The 27,098-nt window shown below is 37.9% G+C and overlaps 1 protein-coding gene across 4 annotated transcripts in view; it reads left to right on the forward strand.

Annotated features, from left to right (window-relative positions):
* The window catches only part of SPTA1 (spectrin alpha, erythrocytic 1), a 131,783-nt gene that overhangs the window by 13,563 nt on the left and 91,122 nt on the right, over positions 1-27,098 (forward strand). For all 4 annotated transcript variants that reach the window (XM_074318723.1, XM_019751299.2, XM_074318724.1 and 1 more), the window contains exons 8-14: positions 372-526; positions 1,625-1,760; positions 1,861-1,962; positions 3,719-3,856; positions 4,487-4,597; positions 26,423-26,500; positions 26,646-26,801. In XM_074318723.1, coding sequence (XP_074174824.1) covers positions 372-526; positions 1,625-1,760; positions 1,861-1,962; positions 3,719-3,856; positions 4,487-4,597; positions 26,423-26,500; positions 26,646-26,801 — 876 coding nt within the window. The remainder of the gene's footprint in view (positions 1-371; positions 527-1,624; positions 1,761-1,860; positions 1,963-3,718; positions 3,857-4,486; positions 4,598-26,422; positions 26,501-26,645; positions 26,802-27,098) is intronic.

A 27,098-nucleotide genomic window follows, 5' to 3' on the forward strand; every position in this document is an offset into this window, starting at 1 on the left:
TGAAGCACAGACTTAGGTCTAAACCTTACTTCTGACACTTAGTAGCTGAGTGATCTTGAGCAAATAAAATACTTTATCTTTCAGTTTTGTCATAAAAGGGAACTAGGAGTATTTTGTACTTCATAATATTATTGAAGGAAGACTATAAAACAAGAAAATGCATGACAAGTGTTTAGCACAGTGAGAGACAAAAAGTGCGCAGTAAGTTATCATTAATATAGTACATTAGTATATTAATATAAATATATAAATATAAATGTATTAATAAATTATTATTATTCCTAAGATTTTGTTATGTCTCTCCAATAAAACTTTGCCAGGACGAATCAGAGTGCTTGGACTTCCCACTAGGTTTCTTTTTCATCCCAAAGGTGAAGGAGTTATGTGCCAAAGCAGACAAGTTGAAGCTTTCCCATCCTTCAGATGCATCTCAGATCCAGCAGATGAAAGAGGACCTTGTCTTCAACTGGGAGCACATCCGTGCCTTGGCTACCAACAGACATGCAAAGCTGCAGGCTTGTTATTGGTGCAGAATCCCTCCTCTCTGTTATTCTACTTATCTCTACAGGGTCCAGGCATAATACTAAAAATAGAAATAAAAAAGTGAAAGTAGTAAAACAGTGAGGAACTCATACCTCCTGCCTGCTCAGTAGAAGCCAAAGAAGTTTAATTTGCCAAGAGGAGTCTTTTGCAAGCTGATATAATATTTAGCATGACACTTCCCCTCATCTGCCCACCTTTTGTCTTCCTCTATTTGTATAGTCATATGATGATATGAAGCGGCCTGTGGAATTGAAAAAGCAGCTAAAGAAATGTCAAAATCCTGGCTCTAGCTGAGAAATTGAAAGAAATTTCCAAGCTGAAGAGTATAAAATATATCTGCAATGATTTGGTTTGGTTTGCAAAAAAAACTGGATATCATGTTAGCAATTAATTTCATGGTTAATTGTTAAATCATCAGAAAATAGTGTTTTTCTTATTGTTATGATTTAAAATCAAATGGTGAGCATTTACTTTATTTGAATTGTTTTTGTTTTTTATTAATAAGGTTAAGGCTGAACTAATATACATGAGGGCTCCTGACCCTAACTCTAGCCCCCTCTTCTCACAAGGTGCTTCCTGTCATTTAGATGTTATATGCTTATTGATTGGCCTCATTGGGAGTACTTTACTCCACTTCAAGTTGCCTCTGGAGTAGGTGGCAACTTGCAATGTTGGAGACATAATACCTATCACACAATGACTCATCTACCCAATGGATACACAACCCAGAGTGCAGGACTTAAAACTTGCACCACTGAAAGAATAGGAAAGGGGAGGGGTAGGATTAGGGTAAGTAGTATACTGTGTTTCCCTGAAAATAAGACCTAGCCAGACAATCAGCTCTAATGCGTCTTTTGGAGCAAAAATTATATTATATTATATAAGACTCGGTCTTATTTTACTGTAAGACCGGGTCTTATATTAATTTTTGCTCCAAAAAACGCATTAGAGCTGATTGTCCAGGTGGTCTTATTTTCAGGGAAACATGGTATCTCACATCTTAGCTCAACCCAACCCTAACTCTTCTTCCAAAGTCCATTTACATCTGGTTTCTCCTTCCTGGAATTTACCTTTCCCACAGGTACCAGCGGTTTTTATCTGACTATGATGAGCTCTCAGGCTGGATAAAGGAGAAGACTGCTCTGATTAATGCTGATGAACTACCCACAGATGTGGCTGGTGGGGAAGCCCTACTGGACAGGCATCAGCAACATAAGGTAGAGAGAAAAGGACTTCCCAGCAGGAGGAAAAAGGAGGTGCCAAGAATGCCAGAATGTTTCTTACTGCATTTTAAGACATCTTGTCTTGTGGCCACAGCATGAAATTGACTCGTATGATGATCGATTTCAATCTGCTGATGAGACTGGTCAAGCCTTACTGGATGCCAATCATGAAGCCTCTCATGAAGTTCAGGAAAAGGTAATTAGTTTAATAGAATTTGTGAAATTTTGATACATATTTAGCCCTTGATTAGTCTCATAATGATATGATAATCTCTGAATGGGGAGAGCATAGACATCATACAAATATTTTAGTAATATGAACCCAACTTTCACAGTACTTCCTATTGCTTTAGCTAAATTGAGTCATTTTAAATTCTCAGATGAGATCAAGTATGTCCAGGGTAGTATGGCTGTAAATGGGATCAAATATATAGTGATGGAAGGAGAAATGACTCTGGGTGGTGAACACACAATGTGATATATAGATGATGTATTATGGAATTGTACACTTGAAACCTATGTAATTTTACTAACTATTGTCACCCCAATAAACTTTAATGTAAAAAAAGAAACAGAACTAAGATGAAAGAAGGAAAGAAAGGAAGGAAGGAAGGAAGGAAGGAAGGAAGGAAGGAAGGAAGGAAGGAAGGAAGGAAGAAAAAAAATTCTCAGGATATAATGTGTGCTGCTTCCTTACCTCTGAATATTTATTTCCTCAACCTAACTTCTATCTAATTTGAAACCTCCATACCACCTTGCCTTGTCACATTTGCTGTTTTATCACTTTCCTATGCTCATCTCTAGATTGTGAATTCTGTGAGAACTGTACCTTATTCATATTTGGGTTTCCTAAGGTGCCTAGCACAATGCCTGGCACCTGTACCTTTTCTTCTCTCCTCTATACAATCTTAAATCAAACTGATTCTCCTCTTTCTGTGTTTTTTTGAATTCACATTAATTGGGGGAATCTTCAAACACTCTGAATTCCACTGAATGAAGAATCAGGTTTGCCATCATCTTAATCTTTTGGATCACATGGGCTCACCTCAACACCTTGACCCTTGTGAGATATTTTGGTCCAGTCACAGTCATAGGAATTCCTTAGGATGATTAAAATTTGCAGGCTTCTTTGAATTTCATTAGATTTCAAGCAACACCTCCAATACTCTGTGATGGATAAGGTTGAGATAAACGTATTTTTAATTCCCCCAGTACTCTATAGGAACATTATAATATGGATTTTATTATTAACAATTTTCTGCCAAAGGAATAGTAGGATCCTAAGTTCTTAAACACCTACCTATTATTCTAAGATTCTGAGAATTTGTGCTGCTTTTTTGATGGACTTAACACAGCAGCTGTGATAATAAGCAGGAATTTCTTGGGTAGGTGCTTGGGAAAAAACAGGCTTTTTGTGGGTTTAATAATGTCATTTTTCTCTTTTCTTGATGGTTCTTACTAGATTTCAGAATAAAATACAAACTTCTGAGACTGATAATTTAAGTACTCTATGAAGTTAAAATTCATAAGGTATCCACTTTTTTTAAGCTCTGCACTTTTCCATGGAGCACTTTGTGTACTCTAATAATTACTTGGAGTAATTACTTGCTTGTGGCATTATGTCCTCTCATAAACCTAACTCCCACTCCCCATCCTTTTTATCTGTTTGGTATATACACTTCCCATACTTCTACTCCCTGGCTCTTCCAATAGAATTAGTATTTTCTTGTTTGTTTATACATATTAAATGTGTTGTACCTCTGTCATGGCATTTATCCCATTTTTCCTATACTACAATTATTCACTTAGATGTTAGAGCGTTAAGAGAAAAGCCCATTTCCTGTTCATCTTTGTATTCTTCAAAAGGCCTTGCATTTATTAGATGCTCAGTCATGTAGAATAAGATAAATTAACTAAATATCTTCCTCCTTAACCTTTTTTCCTTTCCAAAGATGGCAATACTTGACAACAACTGGGATGCCCTGCTGGAACTATGGGCCAAGCATCAACATCAGTATGAGCAGTGCTTGAACTTGCACCTCTTCTACCGTGACAGTGAGCAAGTGGACAGTTGGATGACTAGGCAAGAGGTAACATGAGGGGTTGAACAAGGGTCTGGAAACCATTTCTCCACTCTTCGTCTACCACCATGACTAATGGGGGTTAATCAACACCCTTAAAACCACTCCTATTGTCCTAAGCTTGTCCAAGGAACTGGAGAATGAACCACACACAAAGAGAAGAAAAGATTGACTCTCTCTATAAAACTCCTACATTTCCTTATGGAAAAAAAAACACCCTAAATACATAGCAGAGAGGCTTTAACCTTAACTGAACATGAGGAAATATTATCAAATTGCTAAGGTATCAGGAAGAGAAAATTGTGATGAGTCAGGCAGGATTAACCAGAGATTTCTGGTGAAGGTGAGTGGTCCTCTTGAGGCAGCCTTGAGAGCTCAGAATTGTGCTTAGATCAGTTGGGAGAATTCCATGTGCATGGACCTAGAGACAAAGGTGATAAAGTTGTATGAGAGCACTAGGAATTCTAAAGCTCCTGCTGTGTGAGGTTAGTCTCTATTTTCTATACTGCTTTGTGATAATTCTCACTTTGGTCTCCATCTCCTTCACATCCTTCCTTAGTCCTTGTCTCAGAGATACTCCAAAGGGAATGTTTCTCACCAATGAGGCACAGCTGATGTGTGTCTTTCTGTCTTCTATAGGCCTTCCTGGAAAACAAGGACCTGGGAAACTCCCTGGGGGGTGTAGAAGCACTTCTTCAGAAGCATGATGACTTTGAAGAAGCCTTCACTGCCCAGGAGGAGAAGATCACAGTAAGAAATGGGTCCTGGTTTGGGCATTGGCTTCATGCTTGTATATATCATCTCATTCAACATGTATCCTTAGAATCACTCTTCTATCAGACATAACATGAGGATTATTCTTAAGAGAAAACATCCAGAAAAACAATAATACCCATTTTATCAACATATTTCTTGCTTCCCAAAGCTTATTTTGAATGTTTTCAATATTCATGCCATTTATATTTTTGAGGAAATACTTGTCTTTTTTCTTCAGTATAAATAGAAACTATTGGATCCACATTTGATATAGAATTATTACTTAAAAATTTTAAATTTATTATTTTTAAGTTTTCCTCTCCAGTAATATCTCTATTTAGTTTTCTCTATCAATATTTAGATATCTAAGTAATATCTATTTCATTTATAAGCATATCTTTCTGCTTCTCATCTAATACTACTACAGTTTTCCTATTAACCTTAAGTTATGAGGTCCCAGGAAAAACAGTCTATGTATAAGCAGGGTTCAAAGAACTGTAAGAAAAAATTATGGGTACAATATGTTAAATGTCTTTGGCTGTCTTCTAGGATAGTGTTAGTTTAAACTCACACACATGCACTCATACCATCACCACTGCAACAACAAAAATAACAATCAAATTCCAAGTCTTTTCTGTTAATCTTCAGTCAATGCAGAGCTTAATATGATCCTTTATTAATCCATATGCTTGTTTCATTGATTCTCATTGGTAAAAGCTAGTGGTGTAAAATAATTTTATTGTTTATAAAGTGCTATCATTTTAGATCATTTTCCTATTTCTAATCAATTAAGCCATCTTTAGCTCTAGTAATTTGGGGGTTCGTAAATGAATACGAGTAAAAATTTACTTGTACAATTTTTTACTTCTCTCTTCATATAGATGCAAACATAAATACATATGAGAGATTTTAGATAGCTAGCTAGATAGATAGAGAGGTAGATAGATTAGCCACGGGACATGGCTATTTCAATAGTGCTTGCACTTGAAGATTTAAGAATAGATCAAATGTTCACCTTGTGGTGACATCATAATTCATTTACTATAACCTAGATTTTGAAAATATTGTGGTATGCTTGGAGTGCTCTGAGCTTTTTGGGTTGCCCCAGGTTCAGCACTTGTGCCAAATCTGAATCTACACTAACCTGGTGAATACCACTCACTCCACCCTGGTAAATCCATGAAACACTGCCCCACATATCTTGCACATCACTAGAGGCTTTTTCAGCAGGCAGTTGGTATTGGCCCATGCTGCAGTATTTCTTTGACAACTCTCAGGGGTCTGCAGGCCCCAGGTGGGTGGCAGCTGGTCTGGGTGTTCCCTAAACCTTTTGCTGAGTGAATCTGAATTTGCATTAACCTGGTGGATACCACTCACCCCAACATGGTGACTTTCTGAGACCCTGCCTCCCCTAACTCCTTTACCACCCAAGGCTCTTTCAGCAGCTAAGCCTTACAGGCAGCCAGCAGGCAGCAGCAGGCCTCCAGGTGCCCTCAGCCATTTGCTGAGCTGCCTTAAGCCTGGTACTGGTGGTGGCCAGGCTGGGTTGGCAGTGTGGCTTCTCTCACACAGCTTCAGGACCCATATAGGCAGCAACAAACTGTGAATTGCTTTGTAGCTCCTACCAGGTAGCCCCAGACATATCAAGGGGGCAGCTGAACTTGGCCTGCATGAGAACCCCTCCTAAGAAGCCTGGAAACCCACACACTGGTTGGCCAGTTTTAGACCACAACTAGCACCTTCTGATTCGTCACCACGGAATCGGTGGCACACTACAAAGGGTGGTCTCCACAAGAACCAAACCCTGCTGCGGTGTAGTCCCCTCTACAAAATCAACCTCTGCACAGTAGCTTATATGCTATGCGCATGAATAATCCTCACAACCAGTCATCCAGGAGTCACCCACTGATATGCCAACACCAATCAAGGTTCAACCATAACACAAGGGCACACACAACCCACAGAAGGACACTCCTGGAGCATCTGGCTCATGTGACCATGGAAGCTGTGTCTCTGGCCCCACAGGACACATACTACAAAGGCCACCCTGCCAAGACTGAGACACATAGCAGATCTATTTAATACATAGAAACAAACACACGGGGGCAGCTAAAGTGAAAAAAACAAAGAAACATGTCCCAAATGAAAGAAAAGGAGAATACTTCAGAAAAAGAACTAAATTAAATGGAGGCAAGCAATCTGCCATATACAGACTTCAAATCACAGGTTATAAGACTGCTCAACGAACATAGTGGAATAGTACATGAACTAAGTGAGAACTTCAACAAAGAGATAGTAAGCATATAAATGGACATAGAAAGCATAAAAAGGAACCAGCTAAAAATAAAGTATACAATAACTGAAATGAAGAATGCACAAGAAGGAATCGCTAGCAGACTAGATAAGGCAGAGAACTAAATCAGTGATTTGGCAGACAAGGTAACAGAAAAAAACCCAATTGGAACAGCAAAAAGAGAAAAATAATTAAAAAATAAGAATAGTTTAAGGGACCTATGAGACAACATCAAATGTAACAACACTCAGGTCACAGGGGCACCAGTAAAAGAGAGAGAGTATGGGATTCAGAAGCTATTTGAAGAAATATTGATTGAAAACTTTTTTAACCTGGTGACGGAAATAGATATAAAAGTCCAGGAACCACAGAGGATCCCACACAAGATGAACCAAAAGAGGCTCAAAGAAGACATATTATTATATTAGTATTTAGTATTATTAAAATACTAAAGATTAAAGACAAAGAGAGAATCTTAAAAGCAGCAAGAGAAAGTCAGTTAGTTACCTACACAGCAGCTTCCATAAGACTGTTAGCTGAGTTCCGGTCAGGTCAAGATGACAGAGTAGGTAAACGCTGTGCTCACCTCCTTTAAGGACCACATTAATTACAACTAAACTACAGAACAACCATCATTGAAAATCACCTGAAGTCTAGCTGAACCAAAACCTTACAACTATTGATATACAAAAGAAGCCACCTCAAGACTAGTAGGAGAGGCAGAGACATGAAACAGTCTGGTCCTACACACATATGTCATCATTAAAAATTGGTAGGGATATCTCAGCTGTGGAGGTTCCCCCCACCCAGGGGAGGGGTCCCAGGCCCACACCAGGCTCCCCAGCCCAGGGTTCCAGTGCCAAGGAGGGAAGTCTCCATAACTTCTGGCTGTGAAAATGAGCAGAGATTGTGCCTGGCTGAGTCAGAAGGTGGCTGCAATACTCGGTGCTCCTATTCAAAGGCCTTCACACAGACTTGCTCACTGATGGACTCACTCGCTCTGAGTTCCAGGACTGCGGCAGCAGCTAAAGAGGCACTAGGGACTTACGGGGAGGAACTGAGTTGTATTGCTTCAGGGCAAGGGCTAAAGGGCCAGCTTTCTCCTGGAAGGAGGAGCTGGGGGAAGCCATTGTTTCTTTGTTGAACCCTCCCCTTTGTTGAACTGCTCCTGCATGCAGGAGCATGCAGAAACAAACAGATGCCATATCTGAGTTTCTGTCAAACTATTAATAGCTATCACCTTTCATCTGCCCCACCCTATTTATTCCCTGAGACCCCGCCCCACCCAACTTTCAGGCACAATGAAGCTACTTCCAGTGACTTTTCCATATAAACAACCTATCTTAGCTCAGACTTTCATAAAATTTCTCGAAGGTACTAAAAGCCCAAAGAAGCAGCATTTGACTTCAGCATGTTCCATATTTCTGGCTGAGCAGCCCTAAGCACTAGTGACAACCAGCCTTGGTTCACAGCCTCTTGAGTCACCTCCAAGTCCAGTGTGAGTGGTGGCTCTTGCAGATTGCTTTGTGGCTCATAACAGCAGGCCCAGGGCAAGGTATAGGCTACAGTTAAACTTGGCCTGCAGCAATTCTGTTCCCAGAAAGCCCCATTACTGGTACTCCTGATGGCCAGCTTCAGACCAAGCCAAATCATCACCTAGCTGTCTCCAAGGACAACACACCCAGAAGGCAGACACCAGAGCCCCAATGAAGCAAACAGTGCTCAATAGGATCAGCCCTTGCACCGCAGCTCATCCACTGTATTTGGAGCCAGTCCTCATAACCAATCAGCCTAAGGGTCTATTCTCCTATTGACATGCAAAGAAAAACCAAGGCTCAACTACACACAACCCACACAAAGAACATACCTGAAGCACCTGGCTATGGTGACTAAAGAGTCTGTACTACTGAATTCCACAGGACACCGACTACATAAGACCTCTCTACTAAGATCAGGAGGCATAGCAGCTTTACCTAATACATAGACAAAAACACAGCCAAAATAGGGAGACAAAGAAACATATCCCAAATAAAAAAACAGAGCAAAGCTCCAGAAAAAGAACTAAACAAAATGGAGACAAGCAATCTGTCAGATGCAGAGTTCCAAACTCTAGTTCTAAGGATGCTCAATGGTCTAGGGAGAACTTTAACAAAAAGATAGGAAACATAAAAATGGAGATAGGAGCATAAAAAAGAACCAGTCAGAAATGAAGAATACAATAACTGAAATAAAAATACATTAGAGGGAATCAACAGTAGATTAGAAAAATCAGGATTGAATCAGAGATTTAGAAGAACAACCAATCAGAACAGCAAAAAGATAAAAGAATCCAACAAAATGAGGGTAGTATAAGGGACCTCTGGGACAACATCAAGTGTACCAACATTTGCATCATAGGGGTGCCGGAAGGAGAAGAGAGAGAGCAAAGAATTGAAAACCTATATGAAGAAATAATGACTGAAGACTTCCCTAACCTGGTGAAGGAAATAGATATACAAGCCCAGAAAGTGCATAAGGTCCAAAACAGGATGAACCCAAAGAGGCTCCAACCAAGACATCATAATTAAATTGCCAAAATTTAAAGACAAAAAGAGACTATTAAAAGCAGCAAGAAAAAAGCAGTTAGTTGACTACAAGAGAACTGCCATAAAACTATCCAATGATTTCTCAACAGAAATCTTGCAGGCCAGAAAGGAGTGGTAGGAAATATTCAAAGTGATAAAAAGTTAAGACCTGCAACCAAGATGACTCTACCAGCAAAGCTATCATTTAAAGACAAAGGATGGAAAAAGAGCTTCCCAGACATGAAAAAGCAAAAGGAGTTCATCATCACCAAACCTGTATTACAAAGAATATTAGAGGGACTTTTTGAAGACAATAAATTAAAAAGTAAATAAATATCCAAAATATGCATAATAAAATGGCAACAGTTACAGATCTATCAACAATTACTTTAAATGCAAATGGATTAAATGCTCCAATCAAAAGATAGGGTGGCTAAGTGGATAAGAAAACAAAACCCTTACATATGCTGCCTTGAGAAACTCACTTTAGATCAAAAGGCACACACACATAGAAAGTAAAGGGATGAGAAAAAGATATTTCATTAAAATGGAAAAAAAAGCTGAGGTGGCAATACTTTTATAAGACAACATAGACTTTAAAAATAAAGGCTAGAGAAATGCTGTGCTTACCTTCTCTCACAAAATTACAACTAAACTATAAAACAACCATCATTGAGAATCGCCTAAAATCTTGCTGAACCAAAGCCCTACAACTAAGGACATGCAGAAGAAGCCACCTCAACACTGGTTGGAGGGGCAGAGATGCCGAATGGATTGATACCACACCCACTTGTGACCATTAAAGATCAGGAGGGATATTTTGTCAGTGAAGGTCCCCTCCACCTGCTAGAGGAGCAAGAGGTCCCAGCCCCACCCCAGCCCAGGGTTCCAGTGCCAGGGAGAGAAGTCTCCATAATTTCTGGTTTGAAAAAAAATGGAGATTGTGACTGAGTGAGACAGAGCTGCACTCCAAGCACTCCTCTTAAAGGGACTATGCATGGACTTACCCACCAATGGAATCCCTGGCTCTGAACTCCAGCACTGGGGAAGCAGCTGTAAAGGTAGCAGAGACATATGGGGGGTGGGGTAATTGAGTTGTCTGAGATATTTAGGATGGGTGTTAGAGAGGCAGCTTTCTCCTGGACAGAGGAGCTGGTGGAGGCCATTGATTCTTTGTTGATCCCTTCACTTTCCCAACATGCAGACACAGGTGGCTGCCACATCTGAGTCTCTACCATTCGTTCACCACACCCTGGCAATTCGAGACCCCACCCCACCCAAATTTCGGACACACCTAAGCCACTTCCATTGGCTTTTTCATACAAATTGCCTGACTTAGCTCATGCTGCAGACTCTCCTAGGGTCTCTCAAAGGGTGGCAGAACCCAGACAAGCAGCATCTGGCTTGAGAATGTCTTGTACCTCTGGCTGAGCAGCCCTAAGCTCAGCACTAGTGGCAGCCAGCCTTGGTTTGAGGCTTGGCCTCTCAAGGCACATAAAAGCACAGCATGCGTGGCAGCCATCTGCGAATTTCTTTGTGGCTCCTGGCATGTGACCCCCAGGTGTGGCACAGGCTTGGGCTGAACTTAACTTACAGTGGATCCCCTCCAACCTAGTCCTGGGGCTGGTGCCCCCATTGGCCAGCTTCAAAATTAGCTGGAACATCACCTCCAAGAATGACACACCCAAGGGGTGGATTAGACAGGCACCAGAGCCCTGCTGAGGCAGAACTTGCTATGTAGGGTCAGCCCCTGACAACAATTATTCCACTGTAGTCAAGGCCAGTCCTCTCAACCAGTGAGCCCAAGGGTCTATCCCTCCCATTGATGTGCATTTATCTTCAAGGCTCAACTACAAGAGGAGGGTACACACAGTCCACATAAGAGACACACCTGGAGTGCATGGCTCAGGAGACCAGAAAGACTGTGTCACTGAACCCCACAGCACACCTACTACATAAGGCCACTCTACTAAGACTGGAAGACATAGCAGCTCTACCTCATATACAGAAACAAACACAGGGAGGCAGCCAAAATGGGAAGACAAAGAAACATGTCCAAATAAAAGAACAGAACAAAGCTCCAGAAAAAGAACTCAACAAAACGGAGACAAGCAATCTATCAGACACAGAGTTCCAAACACTGGTTATAAGGATGTTCAATGATCTGAGGGAGAACTTGAACAAAGAAATAAGAAACATAAAAATGGAGATAGAAATCATGAAAAAGAACCAGTCAGAAATAAAAAATACAACAATGGAAATGAAGACTATATTACAGGGAATCAACAGTAAATTAGATGAAGCAGAGGATCAGACCAGCAATGTAGAAGATAAGGTAGCAGAAATCACCCAACCAGAACAGCAAAAAGAAAAAAGAATCCAAAAAATTGAGGCGAGTTTAAGGGACCTCTGGGACATCAAGTGTACCAACATTCACATTATAGTGGTACCAGAAGGAGAAGAGGGAGAGCAAAGAATTGAAAACTATTTGAAGAAATAATGACAGTAAACTTAACCTAACCTTGTGAAGGAAATAGATATACAAGCTCAGGTAGCACAGAAAGTCCCTAACAAGATGAACCCAAAGAGGCACACACCGAGACACATCATAATTCAAATGCCAAAGGTTAAAGACAAAGGGAATCTTAAAAGCAGCAAGAGAAAAGCAGTTAGTTACCTACACTTGATAAGACTGGCAGCTGATTTCACAACAGAAATTTTGCAGGTCAGAAGGGATTGGCAGGCAATATGCAAAGTGGTGAAAAGTAAAGACCTACAACCAAGATTATCTACCCAACAAAGCTAACAATTAGAATTCAAGGGCAGATAAAGAGCTTCCTAGACAAGAGAAGTCCAAAGGAGTTCATCACCACCAAACCAATATTACAAAGATCTTAGGGGGACCTATTTAAGATGGGGGATTAGGGATAAGTGAAAGGAGGAAGGGATTGAGAAGTGTAAATTGCTTGTTACACAGTAGTCATGGGGATGTAAGGCATAGCACAAGAAATATAGTCAATAATATTATAATAACTATGTATGGTGCCAGACAGATATTAGATCTATCAGGGTGATAGATGAGAATGGGGTTGGAGGCAGGGTGAAAAAGGTGAAGGCATTAAGAAATACAAATTGGTAGTTACAAAATAGTCATTTAAAGTATAGGATGTAAAGTATAGGAAATATAATCAATACTATGGTAATAACTATGTATAATGCCAGGTTGTACTAGTTAGGGGGATCACTTCTTAGATTGTATGGATGTCTAGCCACTATGATATACACTTGAAACTAATATAAAATAATATTGAATGCCAACTGTAGTTGAAAAGGGGGGGAAGATCAATTATATTGTGATAGCATTGCACAGTGTCAGATGGTTGCTGGACTTATTGTGGTGATCACTTCTTTAGTATAGGGAACAAAATCAATAATGTGGTAATAACACTGAACAGGACTAAGTGGATACTGTTGAATAACTGTGATGTCCACCTGAAACTAATATAATATTGTATGAAGTCTGACAATTAAGTTCACGAACACATACTAGACAAATTGCTGCAGACCTCATTGCTGAATATCACTGTGGGAAGCTATGCACTAATACCAGTGCCTAGTGCACCCTTCAAAGCAATTTTGGAACTCATTTTCTGGAATGGCCATCAGAACTGTCGTTGCACTACCCTTGATGTCCTGAGTGTCATCAAAATGTCTACTTTTCAATATTTCCTTTATCTTCAGGTAAAGAAAGAAGTCATTGTAAGCCATATCAAGTAAGTAGGGATGGTGTTCCAATACAGTTATTTGTTTACTGGCTAAAAATTCCCTCACAGACAGTGCTGTGTGAGCTTGTGCATTGTTGTGATAAAAGATACATGAATTGTTGGCAAGAAGTTCAGGTCATGTAACTTTTTCATGCAGCCTTTTCAGCACTTCCAAATAGTAAACTTTGTTGACTGTTTGTCCAGTTGGTACAAATTCATAATGAATAATCCCTCTGATATCAAAAAAGTTTAGCAACATCGTTGCAACAAGTTCTCAAACTTAATTATCAGCCCTTCATATGCTGTATTTTAATTAAAAAAAATCTTTAAAACACCAAAAATAAATATATAAATGAATAAACAAAAAGAACTGAAAAAAATAAAACAAAGGCTATAACAAGAGACAAAGAATGACCCAGTGATCATATCTCAGTATTTATCTGAAGAAACCCAAAACATCAATTCAAGGGGATGAGTGCATCCATGTGCTCATTGCAGCATTACTTATAATGGCCAGATGTAGAAGCAGCCTGAGTGTCCATCAATGGATAAATTGTTAAAGAGTAGGTGGTACATATGTACAATGAAATATTGCTTGGTCGTGGATGGAAATATGTTCTTGCCATCTGGGTAGCATGGATGGACTTAGAGGGTATTGTGCTGAATGGAGTATGTTAGATAAAGACAGATGCAATATGATTCCACTTATGTGTGGAATCTAAAGAACAAAATAAACAAAACAGAAATCAACTTGTAGATATGAAGAACATTTTGATGGTTGCCAGATGGAAGGGGGATGGAGGTTAGTGAAAAAGGGGAAGGGATTAAGAAATACAAATTGGTACTTACAAAATAGTCATGGGAATGTAAGGTAAAGCATAGAGAATACAGTCGATAATATGGTAATACCTATGCATAGTGCCAGGTGGGTACTAGACTAGTCAGGTGGATCACTTCTTAAATTATATAAATGTCTAACACTATGTTATATATCTGAAATTAATATAAAATTATATTGAACATCAAAATAAATAAATAAAGTGTAAAAAGAGCTAACATGAAAAGTAATAAAACAGAAAAATAGTTAAATATTCAAAAAATAAATAAAAAAGAAAGACTGTCAGCACATTTCTCATCAGAAACCTTGCAGACAAGAAGGATTGGCATAAAATATTTAAAGTGATGAAAGCAGAGTATTCTACCCAGCAAAAGTATAATTCAAAACGGAAAAAGAGATAAATAGCTTCCCAGAAAGAAAAAGCTAATGGAATTTATCATCGCCAAACAGTATTACAAGAAATGTTAAAAGGACTTCTTTATTAAGAAGAAAAAAAAAGGTCAAAAATATAAATAATAAAATAACAATAACTATATATCTATCAACCATTACTTTAAATATAATAAAAAAAAACATATGGTGGCTGAATGAATAAGAAAACAAGACCCATACATATGCAGCCTACAAGAGACCCTCTTCTTGTCAAAACATACACACAGTGAAAGTAAAGAAATGGAAAAAGACATTTCATGAAAATGGAAACAAACAAAAAGCTAGGATAGCAAAACATATGAGAGAAAATTGACTTTAAACTAAAGCCCATAATAAGAAACAAAGAAGGACATTGTATAATGATAAAGGGAAAAATCCAACAAAAGGATATAACCCTTGTAAATGTTTATGCACCCAACATAGGAGCACTTGAATATATAAAGCAAATATTGACCAATATAAAGGGAGAGCTCGACAGTAATACAAGTTTGGACAATTAAGTTTGAGAACTTGTTGCAACGATGTTGCTAAACTTTTTTGATATCAGAGGGATTATTCATTATGAATTTGTACCAACTGGACAAACAGTCAACAAAGTTTACTATTTGGAAGTGCTGAAAAGGCTGCGAGAAAAAGTTAGATGACCTGAACTGTTTGCCAACAATTGATGTCTCTTTCATCATGACAATGCACAACCTCACACGGCACTGTCTGTGAGGGAATTTTTAGCTAGTAAACAAATAAATGTAGTGGGACACCCTCCCTACTCACCTGATCTGACCCCCACTGATTGCTTTCTTTATCCAAAGATAAAGGAAATATTGAAAGGAAGACATTTTGATGACATTCAAGATATCAAGGGTAATACAACAACATCTTTGTTGGCCATTCCAGAAAGAGTTCGAAAATTGCTTTGAAGGATGGACTAGGTGCTGGCATCGTTGCATAGCTTCCCAAGAGGAATACCTCAAAGGTGACCATAGTAAATGTAGCAGTTTTTCTAGGATGAGTTTGCGAACCTAATTGTCTGACCTTATACAATCATAGTTGGGGACTTTAACACCTTACTGACACCAATGGACAGATCTTCCAGACATAAAAACAACAATGAAACAGACTTAAATGATACACTAGATGAGATGAATTTAATTGATATTTTTAAAGCATTTTACCCCAAAGCAGCAGAATAAACATTCTTTTCAAGTGTGCATGAAATATTTTCCAAGCCAGACCACATGATAGACCACAAAACAAGTTTCAATAAATTTAAGAAGAATGAAATAATATCAAGCATTTACTTAGACCACAATGGAATGAAACTAAAAATCAATTACAAGAAGGAAAACAAAACACTACAAACACATAGAGGCTAAATAGCATGCTACTGAACAGTGAATGGGTTAACAATGAGATCCAAGGGAAAAATCCAAAAATATCTTTAGACAAATGAAAATAAAAACACAATGACCCAAAAATCTATGGGTCATGGCCAAAGCAGTTCTAAGAGGAAAATTCATACCAATAGAGGCTTACCTACGGAAAAAAAAATCTCAAATAAACAATCCAACCTTATACCTAAAGGAATAACTAAATAAATAGATAAATAAATACCCAAAATGAATAGAAGAAAGGAAATAATAAATATCAGAGTGGAAATAAATAAAATGGAGCCTGAAAAAGTACAAAAGATCAACAAATCAAGAGCTGATTCTTTGAAAAGATAAGCACAATTGATAAACTTTTAACCAGATCTATTAAGAAAAAAGAAAGAGGACCCAAATAAATAAAATCAGAAATGAAAGAGAAGTGACAACTGACAATGCAAGAATACAAAGGATTATAAGAAAATATTATGAACAATTATATATTAGTAAATTGAGCAATCTGGAAGAAATAAATTGCTAGAAAGATACAATTTTCCAAGACTGAATCAAGAAAAAACAGAAAATCTAAACAGACCAACTGCTACAAATGAAATTGTATCAGTAATAAAAAAAACTCCCAACAAACAAAATCCCTGGATCAGATGACTTCACAGGAAATTTTACCAAACATTCAAAGAAGAATTAACACCTATCCTTCTCAAACTATTCCAAAAAATTCAATAAAAGGGAAAAATTCAAGGAAAGTTTCTCAAGATCTTTGTATGAGGCCAGCATTTCCTCAATAAAAATACCAGACAAAAACATTACAAGAAACTAAGATTATAGGCCATTTCTCTGATGAACACAGACACAAAAATCCTCAACAAAATATTAGGAAACTGGATTTAGCAATACATTTTTAAAAAATCGTACACTATAATCAGGTGGAATTTACTTCTGGTATACAAAGTTGGTTCAATATCCACAAAACAATTAACATGATACACTACATAAAAAATTGGACAGATACATGCAAACATCATATGGTCATATTAATAGATGCAGTAAAAGTGTTTGACAAAATCCACCAGCCATTTATGATAAAAACTCTCAGCGAAGTGGAATATAGGGAACATAGCTCAACATAATAAATGCCATATATGACAAACTCTCAGCTAACATCATATTCAACAGTTAAAAGCTAAAAGCGCTTTCCTTCCCCCCTTACACTCTGGTAACCACTAAACTATTGTCTGTGTCTATGAGTTTTTGTTTCTTCATTTGTTTGTCTTGCTCTTTTGTTGTTTACAGTGGTAGATGAAGGTAAAGGATATCAAATATATGGTGATGGAAAGAGAACTGACTCTGGGTGGTGAATGCACAATGTGGTATATATAGATGATGTATTGCAGAATTGTACACCTGAAATCTATGTAACTTTGCCAACAATTGTCACCCCAATAAACTTTAATTAAAAAAAATTCAGGAACAAGACAAGATGTTCTCTTTCACCACTTTTATTCAACATAGTATTGGAAGTCCTAGCCACAGCAGGCAACAAAAAAATAAATAAAAGGCATCCAAATTGGAAGAGAAGAAGTAAGACTTATTATTTGCACATGATACTATATAGAAATAGCTCTAAAAATTTCACACATACAAAACTATTAGAACTGATAAACAAATTCAGTAAAGTAGCAGAATACAACATTAGTATTATGAAATCAGTTGTGTTCTTATACACCAATAATGAATTATCAGAAAACAAAAATAAGAAATTAATTCCATTTACAATTGCATCAAAAATAAATAAATAAATAAAATACCCTGGAATAATGTTAACCAAAGAGATAAAAGTCTGGTACTCGAAAAAATGTAAGACATTGAAGAAAGAAATTGAAGAAGATACAAGTCAGTAAAAGCATATACAGTGATCATGCATAAGAAGAAGTAGCATCATTAAAACATTCACAATACCCAAGGCAATTTGTAGATTCAATACAATCCCTATCAAAATATCAATGGCATTTTTCATACAACTAGAACAAATAATCCTAAAATTTATATGGAGCCAAAAAAGACCTGAATAGCCACAGCAATCTTGAGAAAGAAAAACAAAATTGGAGATATCATAATACCTGACATCAAACTATACTACAAGTCTATAGTAATAAAGCAGCATGGTACTGGCATAAAAACAGATACATAGACCTATGGAACAAAATAGAGAGGCCAGAAATAAACCCACACCTATACTGTTATTTAATCTATAACAAAGAAGACAATAATATACAATGGGATTAAGACAGTCAATTCAATATATGGTGTAGGGAAACTTGCACAGATACATGCAAAAAAAAAAAAAAAATGAAACTAGACCACTTGCTTACACTATATACAAGAATAAGCTCAAATTAGAATGAAGACCTAATTGTAAGTCCCTAAACCATAAAACTCCTAAAAAAAACATAGGCAGTAAACTGCCTGACATTGCTTTTAGTAATATTTTTATTTTCAATTAAAGTTTATTGGGGTGACAAATGTTAGTAAAATTACATAGATTTCAGGTGTACAATTCTGTATTACATTGTCTATAAATCCCATTGTGTGTTCACCACCCTGAGTCAGTTCTCCTTCCATCACCATATATTTGATCCCCCTTACCCTCATCTCCCACCCCCCACCCCCCTTACCCTCTGGTAACCACTAAACTATTGTCTGTGTCTATGAGTTTTTGTTTCTCATTTGTTTGTCTTGTTCTTTTGTTGTTTTTGGTTTATATACCACATATCAGTGAAATCACATGGTTCTCTGTTTTTTCTATCTGACTTAATTCGCTCAGCATTACACTCTCAAGATCAATCCATGTTGTCACAAATGTTCCTATATCATCTTTTCTTACCGCCGAATAGTATTCCATTGTGTATATATACCACAACTTCTTTATCCATTCATCTATTGAAGGACATTTTGTTTTTTTCCATTTCTTGGCCACCATAAACAAAGCTGCAGTGAACATTGGAGCACACGTGTCTTTTATTTATTTATTTTTTTAAATTTATTGGGGTGACATTTGTTAGTAAAATTACATAGATTTCAGGTGTACACGTGTCTTTATTTATAAATGTTTTCAGATTTTTTGGGTAGATACCCAGGAGAGGGATTGCTGGGTCATATGGTAATTCTACTCGTAATTTTTTGAGGAACCTCCACACTGCCTTCCATAACGGTTGCACCAGTCTGCATTCCCACCAACAGTGTATGAGGGTTCCTTTTTCTCCACAGCCTCTCCAACACTTGTTACTATTTGTCTTGTTGATGATAGCCATTCTGACTGGGGTGAGGTGATATCTCATTGTGGTTTTGATTTGCATTTCTCTGATGATTAGTGATGTTGAGCATTTTTTCATATGTCTATTTGCCATTTGTATGTCCTCTTTGGAGAAATGTCTCTTCAGGTCCTCTGCCCATTTTTCAATTGGGTTGTTTGTTTTCTTGTTGTTGAGTTGCATGAGTTCCTTGTATATTTTGGATATTAGCCCCTTATCGGAGGCACTGTTTGCAAAAATCTTCTCCCATTCAGTTGGTGGCCTCTTTATTTTGTCGATGGTTTCTTTTGCTGTGCAGAAGCTTTTAAGTTTCATATAGTCCCATTCGTTTATTTTAGCTTTTACTTCCATTGCCTTTGGAGTCAAATTCATAAAATGCTCTTTGAACCCAAGGTCCATAAGTTTAGTACCTATGTTTTCTTCTATGCAGTTTATTGTGTCAGGTCTTATGCTTAAGTCTTTGATCCATTTTGAATTAATTTTGGTACATGGTGACAAATAGCAGTCCAGTTTCATTCTTTTGCACGTGGCTATCCAATTCTCCCAGCACCATTTATTGAAGAGGCTGTCTTTCCTCCATTGTATGTTCTTAGCTTCTTTGTCAAAAATTATCTGTCCATATTTATGTGGTTTTATTTCTGGGTTCTCAATTCTATTCCATTGGTCTATGTGTCTGTTTTTCTGCCAATACCATGCTGTTTTGATTATTGTAGTCCTGTACTACAAGCCAAAGTCAGGAAGTGTGATACCTCCAGTATTGTTCTTTTTTCTTAAGATTCATTTGGCTATTCAGTGTCTTTTGTAGTTCCAAACAAATCTGATGATGCTTTGTTCTATTTCTTTAAAAAATGCCATTGAGGTTTTGATGGGGATTGCATTAAATCTGTATATTGCTTTGGGTAATATGGCCATTTTAACTCTGTTGATTCTTCCAATCCATGAGCATGGAGTGTCTTTCCATTTCTTTGTGTCTTCTTCAATTTCTGTGTCAAAAATGTCTTATAGTTTTCAGCATATAGGTCTTTCACATCCTTGGTTAAGTTTATTCCTAGGTATTTTATTCTTTTTGCTGCAATTGGAAGAGGAATTGTTTTCTGTATTTCTTTTTCTGAGATTTCATTGTTTATATAGGAAAGCAATGGACTTTTGTACATTGATTTTGTAACCAGCAACTTTACTGTGTTCGTTGATTGTTTCTAATAGCTTTTTGGTGGAGTCTTTAGGGTTTTCTATATATAGCATCATGTCATCTGCAAAGAGTGATAATTTAACTTCTGCAAATCCAATTTGGATGCCTTTTATTTCTTTCTCTTGCCTGATTGCTCTGGCAAGGACTTCCAACACTATGTTGAAAAGCAGACGTGATAGGGGACAGCCCTGTCGTGTTCCTGAACGTAGAGCAAAGGGCTTCAGTTTTTCACCATTAATTATGAGATTAGCAGAGGGCTTGTCATATATGGCCTTTATTGTGTTAAGGTATTTTCCTTCTGTACCTATTTTATTAAGTGTTTTAACCGTAAATGGATGTTGTATCTTGTCAAATGCTTTTTCTGCATCAATTGATATACTCATATGATTTTTGTCCTTTATTTTGTTTATGTAATGTGTCACATTGATGGATTTCCGGATGTTGAACCATCCTTGTGCCCCGGGAATGAACCCCACTTGGTCATGATGAGTAATCTTTTTAATTCATTGTTGTATTCAATTTGCTAGAATTTTATTTAGGATTTTTGCATCGGTAGTCATCAGAGATATTGGTCTGTAGTTTTCTTTTTTTGTGCTGTCCTTACCATGTTTTGGTATCAGGGTAATGTTGGCCTCATAAAATGAGTTAGGGAGTACTGTCTCTTCTTCAATTTTTTGGAAGAGTTTGAGCAGGATTGGTATTAGATCCTCTTTGAAGGTTTGGTAGAATTCACTAGTGAAGCCATCTGGTCCCGGACTTTTGCTTTTGGGAAGGTTTTGGATGACTGATTCAATTTCATTACTGGTGATCGGTCTGTTTAGATTATCCAGTTCTTAATGGTTCAGCCTTGGAAGGCTATATGTTTCTAAGAACTTGTCCATTTCTTCTAGGTTATTGAATTTGGTGGCATATAGTCCTTCATAGTATTCTTGGATGATCCTTTGTATTTCTGTGGTGTCCGTGATAACTTCCCCTTTTTGTTTCTGATTTTGTTAATTAGTGTCTTCTCTCTTTTCATCTTAGTGAGTCTAGCCAAGGGTTTGTCAATTTTGTTAATCTTTTCAAAGAACCAGCTCTTTGTTACATTAATTTTTTCTATTGTCTTTTTGTTCTCTATTTCATTTAGTTCTGCTCTAATTTTCATTATTTCCTTTCTTCTGCTGACCTTGGGTTTTACTTGTTCTTCTTAAAGGTGTAACATGAGGCTATTTATTTGGGATTTTTCTTGTTTATTGAGATAGGCCTGTAATGAGATAAATTTCCCTCTTAAAACTGCTTTCGCTGCATCCCAAAAATTTTGGTAGGATGTATTTTCATTGTCATTTGTTTCTATGTATCTTTTGATCTCTCCTCTAATTTCTTCTTTGACCCAGTCATTTTTTAAAAGTATGTTGTTTAATCTCCATGTATTTGTGTTTTTTCCCGCTTTCTTTTTGCAGTTGATATCCAATTTCAAAGCCTTGTGATCAGAGAATATGCTTGGTATGATTTCAATCTTCTTAAATTTGCTGAGACTGATTTTATGTCCCAATATATGGTCTATCCTTGAGAATGTTCCATGTACACTAGAAAAGAATGTATAGTCTGATGTTTTAGGATGAAGTGCTCTATAAATGTCAATTATGTCCATTTCATCTAATGTGTCATTTAGGGCTGCTATTTCGTTATTTATTTTCTGTTTGGATGATCTATCCATAGCTGTCAATGATGTATTTAAGTCCCCTAGTATAATTGTGTTTTGGTCAATTTCTCCCTTTAGTTCTGTTAGTAGTTGCTTGGTATATTTCGGTGCTCCCTGATTGGGGGCATAAATATTGATGACTGTTATGTCTTCTTGTTGTATAGTCCCCTTCACCATTATGAAATGTCCATCTTTGTCTCTTGTTATCTTTTTCACCTTGAAGTCTGTTTCATCTGATATCATTATGGCTACACCTGATTTTCTCTGGGTACCATTTGCTTGGAGTGTCAATTTCCACCCTTTCACTTTGAGTCTATGCTTGTCCTTGTAGCTGAGATGTGTCTCTTGGAGACAGCATATGGTTGGGTTTAGTTTTTGGTCCAATCTGCTACTCTGTGCCTTTTTATTGGTGAGTTCAGTCCATTTACATTTAGGGTGATTATTGATATGTGAGGATTTCCTGTCATTCTGTCTTTAGTTTTCTGGTAAGGCTGTGTCTCCATTGTTTCTTTGCCTTTTTGTTGTTGTCTATTATTTCTGTGTGGTGGTTTTCTATGATGTTTCCCTCAGTTTCTTCTTTTATTACAGTATGTATTTCAGTTCTGGATTTTTTTTTTTTTTGAGTGGTTACCTTTAAGTTTATGTAAAAGAAAGTTTGATGTTTAGAGTATTCTGTTTTCTTCAGCACACTTACTTTCTCCATTCCCATATTCCAGTTCACATCTTTACTCTCCCCCTTTTTGTGTTTTGGTTGCCACAAATTGTCTCTGTTGATGGTGTTCAAATAGGCTCCTTTAGTATTTCTTGTAGTGTAGGTTAGAAAATTCCCTCAGCTTCTGTATGTCTGGAAAGGTCTTTATTCCTCCTTCATATGTAAAAAGTATCTTTGCTGGGTATATTATTTTGGCTCAATAATTTTTCTGTTTCAATAGTTTGAATATTTGGTTCCACTCCCTCCTGGCTTGTAGAGTTTCTGCTGAAAAATCTGATGATATTCTAATAGGCTTTCCTTTGTAGGTTTCCATCTTCTTTTCCCTGGCTGCCTTGAGGATTCTTTCTTTGTCATTGATTTTAGACAGCTTCAATACAATGTGCCTTGGAGAAGGCCTTTTGTGGTTGAGGTAATGAGGTATTCTATTTGCTTCTCGGATTCGAGGATCCAGTCCTTTCCACAAGTTTGGGACGTTCTCATCGACTATTTGTTTGAATATACTCTCTGTTCCTTTCTCTCTTTCTTTTTCTTCTGGTATGCCCATTATTCTTATATTGCTCTTTCTGATAGAGTCAGAAAGTTCTTGTAGAGTTCTTTCATTTCTTTTAAGTCTCAAGTCTCCTTCTTCTTTCATTCTTGTCATTTCGAGTTTTCTATCTTCGATGTCACCGATTCTTTCCTCCATCTGGTCAACTCTACCTCCTAAGCTGGTTATTTCATTCTTAATTTCTTTCTTCGAGGTCTTAATCTCCAGAAATTCTGTTTGGTTCTTCTTTAAAATTTCAATCTGTTTGTAAAATGCTCGTGTTGTTCTTTGGTTGTGTTTCTGAGTTCATTTAACTGCCTATCTGTGTTTTCTTGCATCTCATTGAGTTTTTTTCAGAACTGCAATCTTGAATTCTCTGTCATTTAAGTCCCATATTTCCATATCTTTAAGTTCCTTTTCTGGAGACTTTTCACTTTCTTTCTGAGCTGTCTTGTTGCCTTGGTTATTCATGGCAATTACTGATTTATTATTTCTCTTCCTAGACATCTACAGGAGTGGGTTCTGCAACAGGGTGATAGGAAGAAGTCTCCCTTTTGTTTTCCAGTACTTGTTGGTAGAATGTTTTATTTTCTCTCTGACTGAAGTCCTTTTTTCTCTCTTACACTGTAGTGCTATGTTTTCTCTGCACTATTCCAGCTTGTCACACAATGGGGGGATTCCCTGGAAAGTGGACTTCTCCTCTGTTAATAGTTCGCCTGGGTCACAGGGCGCCATGTCCCTGTGGGGATGCGGAGAACTTTTGAAGTTCCAAAGCTCTTCAGGCAGAAGATTCAGAGCCTGTATGTTTCCACAGTTCTGTTTACTCCTGCAGTGTTCCACCCAGATAGGTGGGAACAGGGATGGGGTGAGTTGTGAGACGTGGCCCAGAGCAATTGCGGTGTCCACCACCACAGCCAGTCCTGCTTCCACAGCTCCTTCCCCTTTGCCGGAACTAGTTGGGCTGCGAATCTGTGTCTGCGGACCACAGTTCTCAGAACTGCAAATATGCTGTTCTTTTGATCTGACACTGTTACTGTTCCGCGTCTAGCACTGGGCAGTTGAGAGCGGGGTGAGCTCTGGGAGGATAGGGAAGGGGTGGCTAGTCTCAGTGCCTAAAGCTTCCATTCTCTGCAGCAGTGAGGGCTTAAACCACCATTTTCAGCCTTCTTCCCTCAGTTTTTGCTCGGAAGTCTGTGAGCGTTGGGTTCAGCCTTGTTATATGCTGTCCCCTCAGCCCTGTGGGCCTTAAGCGGAGCCCTAGCAGTCCGAGTTCTCCCCTTTTCCACAGCTGTGATATTTCCAAAATGCAGCGAGCTCAGAGCACTGAGCTAAGTTTGCATCCTGCACCCGTGAGGCTCCATCTCCGCACTTCTTCCTTCCCTCCTCCCCTGCTCGTGCTATTTGCCCACCTTTGGGTGAATTCCATGTTGAGCCTCTTCATCCTGCCTGTCTGCTGTAGAGTAATAGCTGTTTAATTTGTTGTAAATTCCAGGGGAGATTTCCAGAGCTAACCTCACGCCAGCATTTTGATGATGTCCTGTTTCCAGTCTTATGTTTAAGTCTTTGATCCATTTTTAGTTAATTTTGGTACATCGTGAAGATAGCAGTCTAGTGTCATTTTTTGCATGTGCTTTCCAATTCTCCCAGCACCATTTATTGAAGAGTTTGTCTTTTCTCTATTGTATTTTTTGGCTTCTTTGTCAAAAATTATCTGTCCATATTTATGTGGGTTTATTTCTGGGTTCTAAACTCTATTCCATTGTTCTATGTGTCTGTTTTTCTGCCAATACCATGCTGTTTTGATTATTGTTGTCCTGTAGTACAAGCTGAAGTCAGGGAGTGTGATACCTCCAGCATTGTTCTTTTTTCTTAGGATTACTTTGTCTATTTGGGTCTTTTGTGGTTCTATATAAGTCTGATGATTTTTTTGTTCTATTTCTTTAAAAAATGCCATTGGGATTTTGATGGGAATTGCATTAAATCTGTATATTGCACCAACAAAATGGGAGAAGATTTTTGCAAATTACACCTCCAATATGGGGTTAATATCCAAACGGTATAAGGAACTCATACAACTCAACAACAAAAAAACAAACAATCCAATTGAAAAATGGGCAGAGGACCTGAAGAGACATTTCGCCAAAGAGGACATACAGATGGCCAATAGATATATGAAAAGATGCTCAACATCACTTATCATCAGAGAAATGCAAATCAAAACCATAGTGAGATATCACCTCACACCTGTTAGAATGGCTATCATCAACAAGACAAATAGTAACAAGTTTTGGAGAGACTGTGGAAAAAAAGAAACCCTCATACACTGTTGGTGGAAATGCAGATTGGGTGCAGCTGCTATGGAAGGCAGTGTTGAGGTTCCTCAAAATATTAAGAATAGAATTACCATATGACTCAGCAATCCCTCTCCTGGGTATCTAACCCAAAAATCTGAAAACACTTATTTGTAAAGATATATGCACTGCAGTGTTGATTGCATCTTTATTTATCGTGGCCATTCATGGAAACAACCAAAATGTCCTTCGATAAATGATTGGATAAAGAAGTCTTGGTGTACATACACAATGGAATACCATTCTGCCACAAGAAAACATGGATGGATCTTATATTATTATGCTAAGAGAAATAAGTTAGACAGAAAAAAGTAGAGACCCATATGATTTCACTGATATGTGGTATATAAAATAAAAGCAACAAAAGAACAATAGAAACAAATGAAGAAACAAAAACTCATAGACACAGACCATAGATTAGTGGTTAACAGAGGGTAAGTGGGAAGAGGGGTTGTAGATGAGGGTAAAAGGGATCAAATATGTGGTGATAGAAGGAGAACTGACTCTGGGTGGTGAATACACAATGTGATATATAGATGATATATTACAGAATTGTACATCTGAAACCCGTTTAACTTTACTAACACTTGTCACCGCAGTAAACTCTTATTTTAAAAATATATCCATTTATGTTGTTTCAAATGGCACTATTTCACCTTTCTTATGGCAGAGTCGTATTCCATTGTGTAAACAACTAGTGAAACTGTGGCCACATACTTGGTGGCCACTGAGGGAAAATAACCCTGTTCTTCTTCTTTTTTTTTTTTTTTTTTCAGACGTTAGACAAGACTGCAACCAAACTGATTGACAATGATCATTATGATTCAGAGAATATTGCGGCTATCCGGGATGGAGTATGTTCAAGGGTTCAGATGTCTATCTGCCTGTCTGTGCACCAGGCTCAGGGAAAGTGTTTGGGGCATGGTGACCAATGTGGGCCGTGGAGCTCATGTGTCCACATTTGGTTTCCTAATAATGAGTTTGCTCATGGTTTTGTAGCTATTGGCCCGGCGGGATGCCCTACGTGAAAGGGCTGCCACTCGACGCAGATTGCTGGAGGATTCATTACTTCTGCAGAAACTGTATCAGGACTCAGATGACCTGAAGAACTGGATCAACAAGAAGAAAAAGTTGGCAGATGATGAAGATTACAAGGTAGGCAGGGTTTTCTAGCCCTGGACATATTCATCAGGATTTAGAGTCATGGAATTAGAGTCTTGGAGCTGAAAGGACCATAGCATTCAGCTGGTAAGCCTCATTTTTAGATGAGGAAACAGAGTCTCAGAGAAGGGCAATGAGTCCTAAGGCTATATATTTAGTTAAGAGCCAAGAATCTAGTTTCTTATTTTCCTATACCCTGCTTCCCATCATCCCTTTTCTCTGGGAGAATTTTCAATGGTCCTTAATAGAATGGGATAAGGGAGGGACTATATTTAGCTGCTTGTTGTCTCT

The sequence above is a fragment of the Rhinolophus sinicus genome, linkage group LG14, assembly GCF_036562045.2.
Source record: "Rhinolophus sinicus isolate RSC01 linkage group LG14, ASM3656204v1, whole genome shotgun sequence".
NCBI lineage: Eukaryota > Metazoa > Chordata > Mammalia > Chiroptera > Rhinolophidae > Rhinolophus > Rhinolophus sinicus.